Below are 20,443 nucleotides of genomic sequence, written 5' to 3'. Positions count from 1 at the left end.
CTTGTACAGCCTTTGACAGCACAGTGTGTGTTTTTTTTTTTTTTTCTTTTCTAGAATGCGGTCTTTGAATAACAGAATGAGAGCTACATTGCAGCACAGCGCAATATAGAATCCACATGCGTTGTTGCCCATCATTAGTTCTTTCACCTGTTAAAATGTAATTTCCATAACCACCAACTTTTGCATTCATGATAACAGTAGACTTTTCACTGTATTAAAATGGTGTAACAAAACTTTAGGTTCTTTTCACACTCCTGACAGTGTTTCATATTCCTTATAGAGATTCAAAGAGCAAATTCTCATTTATTTGTATGTTTTATTTTTTAGGTATAAGTTGTATAAGTTTAACAAAAGATATTGTTTAGTGTGTTACAAGTCTGTTTCAGAATTTGAGTAGGGGCGGCTATAAATACCATGCTATACCGAACTGAGGAACGTAGCTTCCATTCTACTTGAGTCACTGTGACTACATATCTGTATCAGATTCATATACACACTAAGGCAGGTAGATAAGCAATATCCAGAACCTACCTCTGTACTGCAGAGTCATACAGATGGGACAGTGAAAGGAAAAGAGTGATAGCAAAAGCATGAGCAAATCAAAATCTGTCAGTTTGGGAAAGGAAAAAAGCAAGCGATAAAATCAGTGTTTATGAAACAGACCTTGGGCTACATGGTAACCACTACCTATCGACTATACTGCAATTACAAAGACTAACACTGGCGTGTATTTGTATAGATAAGAAGTTTGCTAACATATTCTACTGGAGTCAAAGGGTCTTTCCCTTCAGATTAACTTAAAAGATATATAAAGCTTCCATAATGTTCCATTCCATCACATTTATTTTACTTGAATGTATTTTAATTGTTATTACAAATAAATAAAAAAATATAAAAAACAGCAGTTTTCTGTGGCTCAGTGTATACTGGACAGCAGTTCTCTGTGTCTCAGTGTATACGGGAGCACATACTTTACTGCCAGAGGTTTCAAATTTCTGACATGTGTGATGCAGACCATTTTTTTCTGAGGCTACACTTTGCAATGAAACTCATAAGATAAATACATATAAAACCAAATTGACCATATATATTTCATTTTATTGAGTATGGCATCTCTTAGGTGCTGGCGCTTGTTTTGGACTTTTCTCAGAAAATGTTATTGCAAAAAAACCAAATAAAGATATGAAGATATGAACAAACTAAAAACAAAAGTAGAAATTAATGTCTAGACAAAATATTAAATAATGAAGCAATTAAGTTTACCTTAGCAAGCAATTTAGATATTGGGCCCTATTAACATATGCTTTTTTCCCCCTGAATTAAATATCAGTCGATATTCATAAAAATGTTCTTGAACTTCATGCAAAATCACTATGCTGTGTTAACTTGGCCACTGTAAATTTGGAGGTGAAATTTGTACCAACAGCTAACCAATATATTAACTAATATTTTCTTCTTTCTATATAATTTTCTGTTTCAGTAATCTCATCCTGGTGACTTTTGTGCAACTGGTACGGTATAACCATCAATCTTTCTGCATGGTGGATGTATGATATGGCCATTTTATTACACACACACACACACACACTAAGACACAAGCTTAGGTGTAACTAGTAAGGCTAAAAGTCTTACCATAATTGTCTTAACCTGCAATGTACAAACTACAAATGGGCTGTCACTTTAGGCCAAGACCCAGTTATATTTCAAGGGAAACAATTTAAGGGAAATAACCAGACAAATAGCGACTGAACAACAATGCTAGTATATCAAGCCTTCATCCTCCATACACACACATACATACATATATATTATACACACATGCATACACACACACACACACACACTGTTTATTATGCTTTATGTATTTCTGACATTATAACATATACTGTTAGTTTATTCTAAATATAGTTATTAACTAACATCAGTATTTGGATAATTGCATACTCTGCATTACTACACATGTGGTATATATATATATATATATATATATATATATATATATATATATATATATATATATATATAAATAACCACATAAAAATGGTACCTGATTGAAGTCTTTTTGCCTCAGATAGGTGATGGCTTTGTTGATTTCCAGGTCATTTGCCAGTTCCACATACATGGAGGTTTTTACCATTTCTACACACCTGAAACAACCAGCAAAAGCAAAAGTGATTATTTACCAGTAAGTAGACTAGTTGCATAACACTAAAGCAGTAATCATGGCAGAAATGTTTCCACCCAGCCATTCTGCTTTCCTAGTAAATGGAAAACAGTGAGATACCACGGCATTTGTGAGACAGCTTAATCATTAATAGTAATAGGGAATTATTCATGGATATTGAGATTACACAGTTAAAAATACAACATAAGAAAAGTAATTTTGTTTTTGAGTCCTGAAATACATTTTTTATTCTAACTAATGTTATTAGAATAAAATAATGTTATGTGGCTCTCAAGTAAGTTTACTTTTAAGTTAAAAAACAAAATAATAATAATAATAATTCAGTGCCCAATTATTTTACCCCCAATTTTCTCGCCAATTTAGAATGTGCAATTATTTTTCCCCCTCACTGCAGCAATTCCCCCACGCAGCTCAGCATAACTGCAGGTTCAGTGGGTGTCCGCCAATCTCACGACCAAGTCAGCTTCCTCTTTTACACCCGCGAGAGACGATGTAAGAGAGCTAACAGCGTCTGAAGGACAAAGGCCAGCCCTGCAGGTGTCCACATTTGAACTCACTGGGCACCTGGACAATAGGGTCTGCTGTAGCGCGATGAGGAGAAGCAGTCTCTGACAGTTTTGCAAGTTCTTCACAGGTTCACTAAATTCTTCAAGATACACAAAAGGTTCCCTGTGACCTCACCTCACCTCAACACATGTACAACATACTTTAAGGAAATGTTCCTTTCAGTGCAGCCGGTCTCATAAAGTGTAGCCAACATGTATGGGGATAAATTCCCCATCCCAATATAACCAGCGGAAATGTGGCTGGAGCCTTAATAAAAAAATAAATAAAAAAAACACTCCCGTTCATTAGAAGAGGGTGCTGGAGGAGAGACAAGACTTGAGTCTGTGAATAATATAAATCCACTGCTGTAGTAATATATACTTTTTGGTCTGTGTTTGTCTATTTTATTTTGGCTCATGAGCCCTTTCATTTTGTGTTTTAAAACAATGGTGTTTTTTTTGTTATTTAAATTAATAAATATACGGCTGCAGCCATTTCAGCCCTGTACCTTTTGTTTTGTCCTGCTTCCTGGTCTGTGACATTGACCTCAAAGTTGATTCAGAAATAATTTTATATATTACACAACATGATTTTTTTAAAATCTGCTAATACCTTAGCAACTATGATTTTTTTTATTTTTTTTTGGTAACTTTATTAGATTGCTGTATTTAAAATGTCAGGTTCATGCATTAAGAATGCAGCATCACTTATTTGCTAATTTACAAAACGTAAATAATGCCTTAAGTTTAAAAGATTAGTCTGTGCATTGCCAGAGGCTCTCAGGCATCCATTTCTGGGTTTCTTTGTAACCAATAGACAATCAGCTTCTCCCCAGTTGCGCTCTAGAAATATATCCAGTGTCTTACTACCAACAGAAAAGACATAGGAAAAATAAATAAATAACTTGTTCAACGGACAAAGTATAAGGGCAAAACTTGTTGTCCGTCACACAAATCTTGATTTCTGGGGCATCGGGTGATACAAATTGCACACCCAGAGTGTATTTACCCTTATAAAGGTTTACCATAGTAAAACCAGTGTAATAAAGTATAGTGGAAGCATGGTAAAGCATAGGTAAACATAAAGAATGGCGAGGTATGGTAAAGCATACTAATAAACATGGCAAATCATGGTAAATGCATAGTATAACCATGGGAAAAGCATGGCAAAACTGCAAAAGTACAACGGTAAACTAGGTACTGAGCAGGGGTTCCTAGTTGGATAAAATGGGTGATAAATGCCCCACCCCTAGTCATTCCGCACTTATTCGCGTAATACTACTGGAGAGTAATGTATATATCCTTCAAATATATAAATAATACATCTGCCATGTAAAAGTTAATTATAACCTACTATACATCAACAACATGCAGAATAGAAGCAGGACAGATACTTACCAATCAAATCCTGCTGCAAAAGAAGTTTCAATTGCTGGTGCAATTAGCTTGGCTGAAGTCATGATGTATTTCTCAGCCAAAGCCTTTCTATTAGAAAGAAAAAAAAACATGTTAACCCTGTACTTCTGGGCAAATAATACCTGAAGTGCTCGGTCCGAATCCTGCTTCTACGTCTGATAACATTCCAAAGATGTGTTACCTCTCTCGTTCCATTTGTCGTAGTTGGTCATTCTTAATTGCTTCAATCACTAGGTTTGTTTGTGGGTCATCCTAAAATAATAAATACACCATCAAGGCTATCAGTATTGTGAAAAAATAGATGCACTAAATGCATACTAAATACACAAAATAGCAAAACTAGGCAATTGAAATAAGTGAGCCAATGAGGTTATCAGTACAATGAAAATGTAGGTACAGACAGGCGGGTGATATCTCTCACAATGGATTATAATTAATTTATTCAATTTTTTGAAGATTTTTTATTTTTTTTAAGGTTTTGTCAACCTATTCTTTCTTCTGATATATTTTTCTACCTTAATAACAGGGACACATATAATGGCTTGATTACTTTTTGCAAATGACAGAATATTCGATTCCTTGTCTACACCTTAAACCGAATATCCAAACATGAAAATGTCATGTTCGTCCCTGAGTAAAATACCTCTTCGGAGGGTTCACTTACATTAGGAGGGATGTATTTGTCATCCTCATCAATACCAAGTGGAACACAGATCAGTTTCTGGAAAGCTTTCTTCATCTTGTCCCGATCTCCAATAGCAAAGTAGCAAAGGATGAGGTTGAAGCCTGTTTTTATGTTAGGGCTTTCACTCATGATATGCTCAAAGGAAGTAATCGCATCAGAATACTGGCCCATCTTTACAAAAACAACTCCAATGTTCTGCATTATTTTAATCCTGTGGAAACTGAAATGTTTGCCATATGTTAGCATTGGCAGCATTAGAAACATAGAAAGTGTCACAAACTGAACTGATCCAAACATTTGATTGAAAATAAACAACCAATAATATGCTTACCGCATGTCCCTGTGGGCATTGGAAATTTGGTCTAATGCCATTCTGTAAAATTTGATTGCCTTTGGGAAATTCCTCTGTTTGAAGTATATGTTTGCCATGTTTACTTTTAATCGTCCTATGATACAAAGGGGAAACAGGATGACAAGAAACAGATAAAAATGGCACAAGTACAACTCCAAGGATATAGAAAACACATTGCAGGTGTCAGTACCACAAAAAGCTTAGTATATCATAGAAATTCTCTTGCTAATGTCAAAAATATCAGGCAACCACTTTAGAAACAGAGTAAAATTGTCAGTATAACAAAAAACACAAATTCCACCACCTTTTTTACTTTCTATTTTTCTTGAGCTATTTCAGAGTTTGAAGAGTCAGCAGTATCAGCACATCTTTTAGGCTCATGTAGTGGCAAGTAAGTCTAAATGTTTTGTCCCTACAGCAAAAGCTTCTTTTGAAAGTAGCTATCATACAAAACAGAGTGTACAAAAGACTAAACTGTAAACAGACACTAAACAACAACATTTAAGTGTACAACAGAACACGCTGTGGAGCATTAACAAAGTAGATACACCCAGATGGTCATTAAAATAAAATTCTGATACTGACAAACAGGCCGATTTAAAACGTCCCCTACCTGCATTACTGAACATCTTGTTTTTCACAATCACTTGGTATGTGTTCAGTGCTTCAGCAAACATTTCATTGTCTGCATACCGGTTTGCTAAATTAAACAAGACCTAGAGTAAGAAATCATGATAGGAGATTAGGCTAGCAATTACATGAATTCTCCTAAAGCAGAATGACCTTTTATAAATATACTGATATCTACTCAATTATTTTAAAACAGCTTTAGAACAAAATTAGGGCCCTTTGTGTACCAAGGTCATGAAATCAAATAGTTCTTTACAGTATTTCTGTCTATTAAAGCAGTATAGTATATGTAAAAGGCAAGGGAGTGTCCTAAAGGGAATTACATGGGGTTTGACGTTTGTTGTAACAGGCTTTCATATCTTAAAAGAAATAGGCAGACAGTAGTCCGCATCACAAGACTTACATGCAATTTGCACCCATGAATGTGCAACAACCAATTTTGGTATACAGTAGTTCTTAATTCAGTACAGTGAGTAAGCTAGGACGAAACTGCTGGGCATTGTGAACGGAGTAATTATATGGTCTTTACTCAACACTGGTTTATATTTTTATTTACAATGCGCCCCCACCTGGTGTCAAAAACTCAATTTCCTCTTGTAAAAATTACAGAAAAAGTTCAAATTGCTAAAAAAAGCCTTTTATTAAGCATGAGCCTAAATTGTAATACATACAGATATTTTCTGAGAGCGTCTATAGGGCACTATGATAATATTAGTGAATTGCACTGAAGAAATCCATACAGACCCATTTGTAGTCCACAGCATTACCACAATGATAGTCCTGAAATATTTGTACACTAGCAGCAATATTGTACAGAAATTGATTACCAGTGTATATTTGTTCCTGCCAATTGGTATTAAAAAAATCTGTGGAGGCACTCTACCAGTGACTCAGCATTGTAGCTGCCATTGTCCCACCGTCCTGCAGTACAGAACCATTGCACTGTCATTGGTAATTTGGTAAGGGTATTGTAGTTGGGTGGTTATCATAAAAAAGAGTTTGACTCACAGAGTATGTAAGGTCCAAATTAATGTGATCTGCAGATGCAGTTTGCTCACGCTGTCGCACCAAAAACCTTTCTTTTCTCCCAGCTTCTTTTGCCTTTTCCAAAGACTAAATGTACAAAATGAAAAAAAAGTTAAGTAATCTTTAGGGTTTACTTAAGACATTTTACTGGACTACAAACAAACTGTGGACAGAAGATTACAATTAGATAGGGATTATTTAATTGTATTTATCTAGGATATTAGAGATAGTTATTCCTGTTAATTTCTGTGATAGTAAGCTATTATAAGTTGTATTATGTTCGAAGCTCCATTGTTTTTCTACTCATTATTTTTCATGCTTAGTAACTATTCAAACACAATCTGTGAGGAAGTGGAGGTGTATTCATATTAGTGTTGTGCTATGCACTGACTGTATCAATGTGAAGGAAGAATTAAGTTTACTCTCCCTGTTGTGCACTAAATCCTGTGCAACGCTAATATTCTTTCACACAATCAGCCTTGAGGAATCTTTCAGAAGAAAGACATTTTTGCTGGAATAGCTAACAAGCATGGCTAATAATGATCAAAGTGGAATGTTAGAGAATCATACCGAACACACAATATTATTTTAAACAAGTAACAAATTAAATACAGTAAAACTTGTACAAACCAGTTTCTTGGGACCAGGAAATTGTGCTGAATTGGACAGTGAGCTGGAATACTGGATTAGAGTTACTGTAAAAAAAAATCTAATACTGTACCTAAAAAAAGATTAAAGCTACCTGAAAAAAAAAAATAAATAAATAAAAAAAAATAATATATAATAATATATATATATATATATATATATATATATATATATATATATATATATATATATATATATACTTAGCAGTGCTCTTAGCACAAGCCTGTTTAAACCATTCCCATAGAATGATGTTCGCAGTGCTCGAAATTAACGGCAGCCATATGGCAATTGCCGTGCGTGCCTGTGGCAGGATGAAAGTCCTGCCTATGCACAGGGGTGTGTGTGTGTGTGGGGCTGGGGGGGTGATACTGGGTTGGCAGGGACAAGTGGGAATGTGGCTGGAGCAGTAAATTGAAGAAGTGATGATTAATTACGCTCCAGTCACAGGTGTATAAAAAGGGTAATCACGGGTGTTAATGTGAGAGTTAATGTTGGTGAAAGTGAGGGTGCTGTGCTGTGCATGAGTTTTTGTGTAGACATTTTGTTTTGGCCCTTGTGCCTTTTGTTTTGTTAATGTGTTTTGTTTAGTGCTTGTATCTGTGACAGTGCTTCACTGCAGCTTCTGTGTTCCGTATCTCTCTTCATGTCGGAAACAGCTTGGCCATGACGACACCCTACTAGTGTCCTTCTCAATTGCTGCAATGGCCATCAAAATGTATGTCTATTCAAGGAAATTATGGCCACAAGAGTGGATTTACGACCGGGCACAGGGGAACGACAGACAGAGCCTGAGGCTACACCGGGTGATGGTGAAAAAACAACCATTGAGTTGAGCGAACCCTACGAACATGCCTTGTTACCATCATTTCAGTTAAGAAATTCAATTTTAGCATTGAAAACGTGTTCTAGAGTGGCATCATGTAATTTTATAGCTAACAGTGCACAGTTATCACTTTGGGTTGCAGGTTGGTGTGTAGACAGCAGTATGTTGTGTTTTCATGTGGTTACGTACTCTGTGTGAGTAAGTGTTTGTGATTGTTGCATTGAGGGCAAATAGTGTTGCCTTTCATGCTGAGGTGTGTGTGTTGTCATTGTTTACCAGCTGTAGGGCCTGTGAAATCTATGTAATTATTTTGAATTTTTCCCGATTTCCGTTTTAAAAATGACCGATTTCGGATTTCCCCATAAAATTAAACACACGCTAAAAACCCGAGACATAATCAAAACAAAACGCCTAATGTGGAAAAGTTACTAGGTTATAATTTTAAAGTTAAAAGTTATAATTACAGGGATGTGCATTTGGTACATTTTTATGAACATTTACATGCTATGCAGTTGTCAGCATCTACACATGCACACAATCTTTATATTACATTCTGATGTATCCTGACAGTTAGTATTAGTATTTTCAAGCAAAGAAACCCTAAATAAGTGTTTTAACATTGCAAAGAAATAACTACAAAGTAAAAAAAATTAAATAAAAAAACCTGGACACACCATATTAAAATTAGGACATTCACTCGATTAACATTTTTGATCTCTTAATTTACGGACATTAGTTGATTAACCGGTAAATTCATCCAAAAATAAAGTTAACAATCTTATAGCGGCTGTCCTGCATAGTAATATTAAAAAATCAATAGAATCTAAAAAACAAAAAAAATAAGACCAATGGGAATTTGGTCTTTTTAAAAGCATTGGTATTATTTATTTTTTTTAACTTATAAAATAATAATAATCAAGGAAATTCATGGTTAAATTCATTTTAATATAAGCATTATTCAGATATTTAATTCAGACTCTTGTTTGTGTGTCATGCTGTGGGGATTGGGTTGACAACACCGATTCCAGAACATTCTTAACCAGATCTACTTCAAAGCTTGTTGATAAGGCACAGGCCACAAACTGTGTTAACTCTTTGAAGCTCGCCTTCCAAAACGCTATCTGATTGTCTGGCCTAAGGTGTCATAAAACTTACCAAGGTAAGCTATAGTGACTGTGAAGTTGTACCATTACTGTGTTAAAAGTTAGTTAAAATACTTTAAGAATCATTTTTAATTACATAACTTGTAGACACAAGATTAATAGTTATTTTAAGTAAGTTTCCCAATAAACCCGAAGGGTGTGTTTTATATGCTTGTAATCATAACTTGTATAGAGAACAAAACTGAAATGTGTATGCTTCTCTAATGAATGTAACCAAAGTTATATTGAATAGGAGGTTTAAATGATAAATGCAAAATCCTTTGATAACGAAACAGGAGGATACATTCCATTTCTAACACACCCTTTTTGTGTGACACGCAACTGTCTATCAAATACTGTAAACCAATGGAAGGACCGACAAGGATTTGCTTACAGTACAAGGGAATGCCTATACATCGTGTTATTTAAACTCAAAACAAGGATTTTCATTCTCTCTGGGCTCTCTCTGGATGCTTGCTCTTGCTCGCTGGATTTGCTCTTTCTTCAAAATATCTCATCACTCTCAACTCATCAAACTCTGAAGTTCTTCAACGAAGACGCAATGATGTAATCTTCAGTGCTGTCCCGGAGAAGATAGGTTCCCTCCAGAATGACTAATGCTTTTGCCTAAAAACTTCATAGAGATACTGCACTGCGCTGCTGCACTAACTTCCACAGAGAGGACGACCATGTTAAAAAGACTTTGTTTTAAACATTGCACCAGCAGAATAAGTATCAAACTTATATTGTGTGTTTACAAGTAACTGAACTGAAGCCATGCTTTTGATGTAGTCACAATACGTAATGCGTGTCTATTCAACTAAATGCTGAACATTATGCTGAGCATACTTACCCATGTGGAAGCTGGCGCATGTATACGTAATGCGTGACTTAACCAAACAATGCATGATGAACTATTAAAACTGCTTCACTAATGCAGAACTCTATGACCAGAGAGCACATCAAGGATTCATTATGAACATTTAACAATGCATTACTTTTCCTTCCTTTATACATATGTTTTTAACTATGAAACCTAACCTTTATTCTTCTTCCTTTGAGAATATGAATAAATGTAATAATAATTTGGCTTGTTTGGTTTCTTTTTGTCTTATAACAAATACACATTTATGATTGATTTGGCATACTTAAACATACATAATATTAATTGTTAATCTTTGTATCATGAATCTAGGGATAATTAAGCCAGATTCAATAGTTCTTATTGAGGTATTGTGTTTATTATGGTTAATAATTACATTATGAGCTATAATGGTTATTTTCTTTAATGGTGATTGGCGGGAACACAGTTGTGACATAAATCCTAGCTATAAATACTACGTCTATTTTAAACAAACGATTTGCGTAAAGTAAAAGTGTACTGGTAAATTAAAGCCACATAATTTATTTATACTTATGCGTTCTCTGAATAAATATTGAAAAAAAAGAATGTAAGGGCTAAATAAATGACAGGTGCCATCTGGAGCATTCTGTTTACTATGGATGTTTGCTTTTTACTGTCATCAGTAACTCCATTCACAGTAATTTCTGAATGTTTTGAAATAGTGAAGGATTGAACTTGTGTTTTTGTGGTACAGCAATTTTGTTTGGCATATTTATTTACATACGACAGTTTTCTCGTTCCTCAAATTAGTTCCAAAAGTGGCTTTGCCTCATTTTTTTATTTAGAGATGCCATTTTATTAAAAATACATAACTAACGTCAGAAAAAACGCTTGTCATTAACTTTCGTACCACGTGGACTGGATACCATACCTCGCCCGCTACAGCATGAACACAGAGTGCGCCACTGAGGATAAAACCCGCCCCAGTGTCAATCTTTCTGTTGCACCAATTAGAAAAACTACGTGGAGGCAATTGCCAAACCCCTTACTGTAGCATCACAACAGTTGAATACGTGATGGACTACTGTATATGATGATAAATGACAAATTAATACATAAAAAATATGCGTTTGGTGACATTTGTCATGTGACCGGTTACACGTCTAGCATATTAAATGTTTAACCACTTCTTTACAGTTTATACATTTAGACGTTTAAAATTCCCATCCCTAAGAATTATGTGATTTGCATGGTTAAACAACACTACCCTTTCAAGCATATGGATTTCTGCCGCATAATATCATCATCTCAGAAAAGATATGAAAAAAAGGCATTGTACACTTTGCAAATCGTGATCATTTTTTCAGGTAAAAAAAAAAAAAAAAAAAAAAAAAAAAAAAAAGATTTACTGTAACTCACTTGACTATAGTTCAGTTGCCATTATCACTTTATTTTAATTTCCGTTTCTTACCAGACGGTAGGAAATACCTGTCTACATTGTACTACCCTATCTATTGCTGTGTCTAGCCACTTCCAGTTCCACCAGTTCTTAACACTTCTGTCAATCTTTTATATTGACATCTTGGTCGCGCTCCATAAACAGCATCGGCATTACCAAATCATGATTGAAACAGAGGGAGCAAAGAGAAAGCATACACAAAGCAGCCTTGTGATAGGGCTGAATAAATTTTCAGCAGCCAATAAATCATCGCATAACAAACGAGTGCTCTACACAGTTTGTGTAAGTTGTATACCGAAGCATGGCAAAAAATAAATAAAAATCTCTGGATTATTAAAAAGACTATTAAAAATAAATATGACCTAGATGTCAGAACAATCAGAAACAGATTTCTCATGTATGTAAATAGAATGCCAGTATGTACAAGGGTTGGATTAGACAGGTTTAGGAAAATGTCCCTGCAAAACTACTGAAACGTCATAGCAGGTATTTCTTATTTTTTGTCCAACAATCACACTGTGTTTATATATTTTGGCAGCAAAAATACATAAGCAGTAAAGATGCGTACATAAATATGTTTGCATCTACCCAGGCACTTTTCCGGCAGTAAGGAAATATTATAATTGACGGAGTAGAATTATGTAAATTTCAATATACCAGTTGAAGATCTCCATTGCTGTGAGCTATGCAGCTGTCTTCGATTAACTGGTTGACTTTCTTCTCCAACTGCTTAATTTTTTCTTCAGGTCTAAAACATGAAATAAAATTTGTAAGTTTAAATGAAGCAAGTAATTTTAATTATCAGTTGTAGACCAAAGTGCACAACGTACGTATCTTCATTTTTGGCTTCCAAAGGAGGTGCAGGACCTTTTGACTGACCTAGTGGATCAAATGCAGAACCTGAAAACAGCAGACAAATATCAGAGAAGTAAAATAAAATTGCACTGCCCCACCTAATAAGTAAGGGTGTCAGAAGATGTACCATTTAACATATTTGTAATATGTGAAGCTCACATTCCTCAAATCAGGCTTTAAAACATTATTTAAATTACTGTGGCACTGTTGCCCCGCCCATGTGTGTATTTCTGTGTTGTATGTTGCGTGTGGTGTGTTAATGTTGGTGTACAGTCATTGGTACACGGTATGTAATATGGGTTACAAGCGCGTTTGTTTTAAAATGTATATTTGTATTGAGGCACGAGGATTGCACAGCGCTTCACGGGCAGGTAAAATGTAATAATATGTGCGTACAGGGAATTGCACTTTATTAATTCACGAGCAGTTGTACCGAGACTCCAAATGAATGGCTGATTAGCAATCGCGTCTCGGTACAGCTGCATAAAAGCAGCATGTTTACACTCACTCGGGGTTGTGTGTTCGGTGAGTGGAGAAGGGGACTGGAGACGGAGGTAATAATAAGAATAGTTATAGAAATACCAGCTCACTGTGTTTGTCTGTATAGTCCGTGTAGACCAATACGTCAAAGTGAGCTGTCTATTTTTCAGAAACCAAATATTTTTGTCAAGGTCACTGACACATGCAGCACATGTTATACAGTGTAACTCTGTATATAATGTCAATACAGCAAAAGGTCTCACAAACTAACCTCTTATTACTGCGGATGAATACCCAGCAGCCAGCACTGCAGTCATTGGACGAGCAACTCCATCCTAAAAATGAATAAATATGCAAAAAGCCTTAGTTATTTACCCGTGTAATATACCTTACCTCATATATTTTTCAGATATAGCACAGGCTAAAATGTGAAATACCAAAACAACGTTCAAATCTTTGATCGACTCACCTGCACCGCAGCTGTCATGGGTCTTCCCAAAGAGGAGACTAGTCCCATCCTTGCCTTAAGTTAAGAGAAAAACAAAAACAGTAGGTTTGCCAATTCAGGTGCTTGTCCAGCCTAGCCCTAAATATTCAGTGCATATCTGCATGTTTTTTCAGTGCACATAAAACACCACTCACATCCTTTGATATTTACATAGAGTGAAGTAATGAGTCTAGACTATGCACAGCAGACAGCAAAACCATCAAAAATCTAATAATCGTACATGTGAGATGGATCGACAGGTCCCAGATTTGGCCAGCCTGCCTTGCTAACATCAGTCTGTATCTGGACAGGATGGAAGATCTTGATATTTTTTGATGGAACGCCTCCCCCTTTTTTTATACAGCTGTAGCCCGGGGGAGGTGTTTATGTAAACAGAGGGAAACAAGCAGCAGAGCCCAGTGACATCACAGCCCGTGGGAAGCAGTCCCAGGGAGGTCAGACGGCATCTCCACAGATCTGGTGGCAAACACTTTCATATGGTAGGACTAGCCAATGGCTTTCAATGCTAAGATGAACTGAGGAGAACAGGAGCCAATAAGGAGCACGATGAGGCAGGGCGTTAGGGGAGTATATGTACGCAAAGAAAGAAGGGAAACAAGAGAGACCACGAGGGATTAAATAAAAAAGGGGGAGAGGAGTTACAAAAGATTTACTGCAAGCATTCAATTTTAGTTTAGCTAAAACTAAAAAGTTATAGCCCTTACGGCTGGAGTAGGACATTGGGCACAGACATAGTGCATTTTGTCACATTTGCCAATTTATTTCTGCATCATGTATATCTTGCAGTGCCTGCTGCATAGCATACACAGAAAACTCTGATTGTATTCAGCTGCTACTGGACAGCCATCTGGATTACCAGGAAGAATCCAATGTGACCTCCGACTATGTGTGATCAAGGACATTGCGTAATAATAAGAAAAAACACAACATCTGAGGCAGGACCACCATTTGTGAGTACTGCGTGTACATCTCCTCTCCAACTCAAGTTATTTCCTCTGTTTGTTAGGCCCGTTGACCTCCACTAATGTTTACATTGCAGCCTCTGTGGTAGAGGGACAATAGTTTAATCTTTACATCAGTATATGTACACATGTTATTTAGCATAAGAGCATACATATATAAAGGACTCCTATATTATTTTGTAAAAAGGGGGTTTGGGTTGTTCACTGGGTAGTGACAGTGACAGACACATAACTTTTTATTTGACAATGCCGCACAGGCACGCAGGTTTTATTTTAATTCAGGTATTTCACCTGTGGCCACCACTAGGGTACCAATAATGGTAGTGCCTAGGGCAGGATGAACCAAGCAGGGAATCACGTGACCGGTAAGGCCACGGGAACATATACACAAACCAGAGTGTAAACACAGGGTCGGTACATACAGCAACAAAACAATGCCAAAATAAAACAGTGCAAAAACACAGAAAATAAAAGTTGGCCAAAACAATGGCAGAGCACTTCCTCCACTGAAAGGAGGGTCCCACTGACAGAGTACATGCGCTATACACCCTCACTATACTGATTATAGGATCAACCAGCGATCCCCAAACAAGTGAATCCTGCAGTGACACGGATGTGTTGAGAAGTCAGTGACAGTCCTGCCGGTCACAAGTATATACGCCACCCACTGGATATATTGTGGGTGTCGGGGTCTAATATAAATCTACTGTATATCGAGGGCCGCAATATATACTAATAGGCTAACAAATAAATACCATACAACCACTCCCTTGTTTTATTGGGTGCATCAGGGTCCAGTATAAATCCTCTACGCAACCTGCTTTTTCTCATTTTTCATATAAAAAGCAGAAAAGGGTTTTAATTCATTCAGCAGAGGGTAATTGCTTCTCATCAACTTCAGTCTCCAATTAATTTCATGAGTCAGAGGGTAATAACTTGAGTCCTAAAGGGCAGATTTCTAGCATAGCCCAGCTTTTAGGTGGAGCACCAAAGCACTGGTTGAACATCATTAAGAAGCAAGACCGCAGATTACTGAACCTAGCAGCCCCATTTGGGGCAGGCTTTACCGAGTGACAAGGGGGTTACACCACCTTTAAACAGGACTGCTATACAACCTGGGAGACTGAGCCATGCTTATTTGATTCTGAGAGCTGGTCCGTGCCTTTGTGCTCCATGGATATAATACTGTATGCTAAAACTTTACATTTGCCCCAGACATAGAAAATGATTTATAATGAGATGAGAACAATGAGATACTTACTCCAAATCCAGTGCCCATGGGCCTTGCAATGGCACTGCCTGGAATTTTGGCAGTCATCTGGAACAAATTTTATAATAGTGTTTAATGACTGGAAGGCTCACTAGAAATCTGCTGAAAAGGGTCTGGCTCCCAGTGTGATTTTACTCTTTATCAAAGATTTTACAGAAATAAAGCTATATTAACACTTTTTTTTTCATCAAACCATTTCTTCCTTTATTGTGAATTTCAAATATTGGGGTCACCTCAGCCCACAAGGATCTCCTGGCAAGCAGCAGCTACAGTAGCTGTAACTTCAGTCTAAAAGATTTTTACACAATGGATATGTCACCTACTGTGGCAGTGTCATTTATTAGTGATTCATTAAAGATCTCGCCATCAATAGTACATTCACAATACATGAAACATCTCACAACAAATAACCATACAAAATCCAAACAATTGATGGCATTGTTGCATAATGGAAGGTGAAAATTTATGAACTACAATTCCTCATTAATCAACATAAAAAAAACTTGAAATACTCAAAGCAGAGAATAAGCGAAGGGTACAATTAACTGTTAACTTGTACTTTCATCACTTCAGCATAATCTCAGTTATGTGTTAAGCCATGCAATAGCTAACTAAAGTTTTCACTTACTTACATATTGACTTACACTGTACCACTCTGTAAAGCAACAGTTTTTATATAAGACGTTAATGTTCGGATTTATTCTTAGTTTAAGTAAAATCTGTTCCCTTTCAAGTGGAATGACAACCATTACCGAATGGGAAGAGCCTCTCTGACCCGTCAATCACTGAACATATATAAAAAAGCTGCCCTATCAGAGCCCTGCTGTGAGGGTAAATCCCTCGCACCTCCTGCTGAAGAGGGATCTCCTCACAGTAGTATATCGCCATTTTCTCTCACTTCACTGAGAAAGCACACGGATCGCTTTGCGCTCTCTGTGTTGGAAATTGGTTCTTTTGCATGGTGAAAACTCCGGAACGAGTCCCTAGCCTGCAAAACTAAATTTGCTATGGTAAGCTTCTGCAATTTACGATTGTATTGAGATTGCTAGCCACCTTAGTCTCCTGAACAGAGCTGATTTTAACCCCTCTATAAAGATTGGTGCCAAGATCTTTTTCCTTTCTCTTGCTGTAGTCGCTTACTCTGTTTAATCGCCTCCTTGTGCTATCTGAGGTTGTTGCTGTTGGTGACTCTGCTGTCGCTGAAGCTCCGTGGTCACACGATCAACTACAAACTCATCGCTGACCCCGATGCCGACTGACTTGGTGCTGACTTTAATCCACTCGGCGCCAACCGCGCCCTTCCAGGTCTATTTGATAAAGCCCTTTCGAAGCTGCAGAATGCCATACACTTTGAGTATAAACAGACAGACTCCCCCATGCCTGGGGACGTTACGGCCCATCCAACTAGGGGCCAGAAAACTTTGTGGGCTTTCTTCCATGGCGCCTCCTTGGATGAGCTTTGCAATGCTGCTACCTGGACAAGTAATCAGACATTTGCACGTTTTATCGCCTTGATATTGCAAACCAAGCAAGGCCCTCCCTGGGCTCTAGGGTGCTGCAGGCGGCATGCCCTTGGGCGTCATGAGGGCTCTAGAGGCTACTGCCTTGGGGTTATGCTGTCGGTAATCTGGAGCAACAGCTGTGGTACATTCGGTAATGGTTGTCATTCCACTTGAAAGGGAACGTTAGGTTATTACAATAACCCTGGTTCCCTGAAAAGAATGACAACCATTACCCTTCGAGGTCGTGTCCCCAGCTGACCTTCAATTTTGAAAATGGCGAGGAGATCCCTCTTCAGCAGGAGGTGGGAGGGATTTCCCCTCACAGCACGGCTCTGATAGGGCAGCTTTTTTTATATATATGCTCAGTGATTGACGGGTCAATGAGGCTCTTCCCATTCGGTAATGGTTGTCATTTTTTTCAGAGAACCAGGGTTATGTTAATAACCTAACGATATTTTGCACAGGCCAGTTGCTTCAGTTACAGTCTTAATATTATTTTTTTTATTTTATTTTTTTGTCACTCACCGGACCGGAGGTCTCCTTCCATGACTTGTCTTAACAGCTTGTTGGAAACCAACATCATTTTCCAGATCCTTAAAAAAGCATATCAGCAGTATTAGATGTGGGTAATGCATAATTATTACCAAAATGAAAACGTACTTACTACAAAACAGAATAGTACTTTTAAAAAAATTCTAAATTGAAATGTACATTGTAATTACATTTTCATAAACACAAATAATGATATATGGAAAATGCATTGGTAATGCGCATAGGTTTTTTTTTTTTTTTTTACCTCAATTATATCCGCTGCACACACATAAGGACCATAATATCAGAACACGTTAATCTACGGGTATAAAATCAATAGTCTGTCAAAATATAAAACACCCTGAAAGGATCATTTTGTTTCCTGATCTAAATCACTAGTGCTTCAAGATTACATTCCAAAACAGACGCAGACGCTATTATTCAGGTTTACTTTGTTTGCTTTTATGAATGACAAAAATATAAACAGATTTCAAGAGGCAAGTCCCTAGAACTACGTTTTTATTTAAATTTAACTCAACTGGAATGTAAATGGGTTTGTCTTTGCTAAAGATGAGTTCACAGAATAATAAACTACAGCATGGAAAAATGGAAACTGTAAACAAACACCGAAACATTTATATTTGTATGAAAATGTATATACTGGTGCAGCTGTTTTCAACAACTACCAAATTTGCTTCATAATATATACATTGGGAACACATATTCACAAAAATAACAAAACCGTTACTTACTTCAGTATCAAATGTTGGATTGTAGTCATTGTACCCTGAATACAGATCATCTTCGTCTTCAGCAGCTAAATGTACATGCTCCATCATGTTTAACCCTTCCAACAAATAATATAGTTATAGTAATGTGTACTATTTTTACATATTACCGGTAAATGGAAACATTCTAGAATAGATGCACATTATTATTCGTCATATTTTGAGAAAACAAATCACTTAATACGCATTCACCACACCAATAGGCTTTTTTTTTTTTTTTTTTATTAAAACAAATAATTAGAAATACAGCAATAAATAATAACGTGTCTTTGACTCACTTTTGAAGTACACTTGTAATGAATCAAATATAGTACAAAAAGATGCGATTATAAATTAACAACCGTAATTCCCACTCCTCTACCGTCGATTTGTTGTCAACATGGAATCCATGGAAGCCAATCCCATAGTGCATCGCGGCTGGTTGTGAAAGTTTGCAACTAAAGATTTGATTTTGATTGATCAAATAACAAAATACGTCACTACAACCCGCAGCTAGGCCACTGCAATTGGAGAAGAAAAAAAAATAGGCGTTCTGTTGCCAGGAGACGAAAAAAACATCGACCATTTGTTGCTGTCCAGAAAATAAACTAAGAAGCTGCTTTTGTTTGCTTGTAGTTGGAAAAGCACAACGTGTCAGAAATATAGACCTTTGCTATAAACTGTGTTTTTGAGTCTGCCCAGAAATTAAGCAACGCGTACGAATAGATTTTAAAACTACCGGTATCGCTAGGGTCAGGCTTTTCAGACCTGCTGGTTTAGAAAATTAAGGCTTACTAGGTCTGTCACTGAACACTCATTTCCTAGTCTTTAATTTGAGTAGAATACATAGTATGCGATTTTTTTTTTGACAAAATTAGTGTTGCCAGGTCTAGAGGTTTTACGTTTCTGCTCAGTGCAGGGCAATCTGGAGGTAAGAAATGTGAACAAAAAATTGAAATCTACGTTTTTAATTTTAGTGGATTTTCCATGGAGGTTTTTTTTTTTATTTATTTACAACACCCATTACAAAGTCCTTCCTTTACTAAGATGGCAGGTGTGCTGTGACATCATGCCTGTTGGCAGCTGTAACCACTGATTTCTGAATGATTTCCTCAGACTTTAGATTTACTTTGACTGCCACAGTATTAATCACTGCATTTGCAGTAGATATTAGGGCCCCTAGGCCCATGTAGTTTGCATTGCATAGAATTTGACTGAAGGACACAGTGATGCCCTAAATACTCAGGCCTGGATTAACCTATGTGCACTATATACACCTGCACAGGGCCCCCAGCTCAAAGGGGGCCCCCCGATCACCAGCGATAAAAATAATTACCTTGACGTGATGACAATCAGAACCGAACCAAATTAACACTACACAGAAACCTCATATTTATATTAAAAACACAACATAGCATTCTGATAAATTAATTGTACAAAACATTCAAGCTCCTTTCCATTTGTCCCTCGGAGACTGCTGTGGTTTAGCTTTAACATATAAGTAGCACAAAAACAACTTGACACTCAGTTACATTCATCGATTGGTTTTATTTAAAAATGTCAAATCTAGGGGTTCCCGAGTTCCTCACCTGGTAGAAGTGAAGCTGTGTGGTGCACACATGAGTCATACAGCACAGGTTTGCCTCCTAGCTGTGCAAAGTAGGCCTGTCTTCATTGGGAACTCTGAAGAGAGCCTTGGCCCAGGCACTCCTGTGGGTTAGGGAGGTAAAAGCAGCTGGGACTGTTTCTTTTCATTGCTCTACAGCAAACCCTGCTGGCCAGGCACCAAGTGAGCTCAGAGTGAACACCTGCA

General features: G+C 37.0%; 1 protein-coding gene across 6 annotated transcripts in view; it reads right to left on the bottom strand.

The window, feature by feature from the left end:
* ift88 (intraflagellar transport 88 homolog) overlaps nucleotides 1-19,055 on the bottom strand; it is a 75,002-nt gene extending 55,947 nt beyond the window's left edge. For 4 of the 6 annotated variants that reach the window (XM_041258812.1, XM_041258808.1, XM_041258810.1 and 1 more), the window contains exons 1-15: nucleotides 18,930-19,055; nucleotides 18,616-18,710; nucleotides 17,863-17,925; nucleotides 15,822-15,878; nucleotides 13,560-13,613; nucleotides 13,362-13,425; nucleotides 12,586-12,655; nucleotides 12,413-12,503; nucleotides 6,822-6,926; nucleotides 5,797-5,899; nucleotides 5,163-5,277; nucleotides 4,811-5,051; nucleotides 4,328-4,398; nucleotides 4,129-4,215; nucleotides 2,048-2,147 (exon numbers count right to left, since the gene is read on the bottom strand). In XM_041258812.1, coding sequence (XP_041114746.1) covers nucleotides 2,048-2,147; nucleotides 4,129-4,215; nucleotides 4,328-4,398; nucleotides 4,811-5,051; nucleotides 5,163-5,277; nucleotides 5,797-5,899; nucleotides 6,822-6,926; nucleotides 12,413-12,503; nucleotides 12,586-12,655; nucleotides 13,362-13,425; nucleotides 13,560-13,613; nucleotides 15,822-15,878; nucleotides 17,863-17,925; nucleotides 18,616-18,702 — 1,308 coding nt within the window. In that variant the 5' untranslated portion in view covers nucleotides 18,703-18,710; nucleotides 18,930-19,055. The remainder of the gene's footprint in view (nucleotides 1-2,047; nucleotides 2,148-4,128; nucleotides 4,216-4,327; nucleotides 4,399-4,810; nucleotides 5,052-5,162; nucleotides 5,278-5,796; nucleotides 5,900-6,821; nucleotides 6,927-12,412; nucleotides 12,504-12,585; nucleotides 12,656-13,361; nucleotides 13,426-13,559; nucleotides 13,614-15,821; nucleotides 15,879-17,862; nucleotides 17,926-18,615; nucleotides 18,711-18,929) is intronic. The other 2 variants (XM_041258809.1, XM_041258811.1) reach the window with 1 other exon arrangement.
* Nucleotides 19,056-20,443: the final 1,388 nt, after the last annotated feature.

The sequence above is a fragment of the Polyodon spathula genome, chromosome 9 (genome assembly GCF_017654505.1).
Source record: "Polyodon spathula isolate WHYD16114869_AA chromosome 9, ASM1765450v1, whole genome shotgun sequence".
NCBI lineage: Eukaryota > Metazoa > Chordata > Actinopteri > Acipenseriformes > Polyodontidae > Polyodon > Polyodon spathula.
The sequence above is the reverse complement of the archived record's forward strand: the minus strand, read 5'-3'. Positions and strand labels throughout refer to the sequence as shown.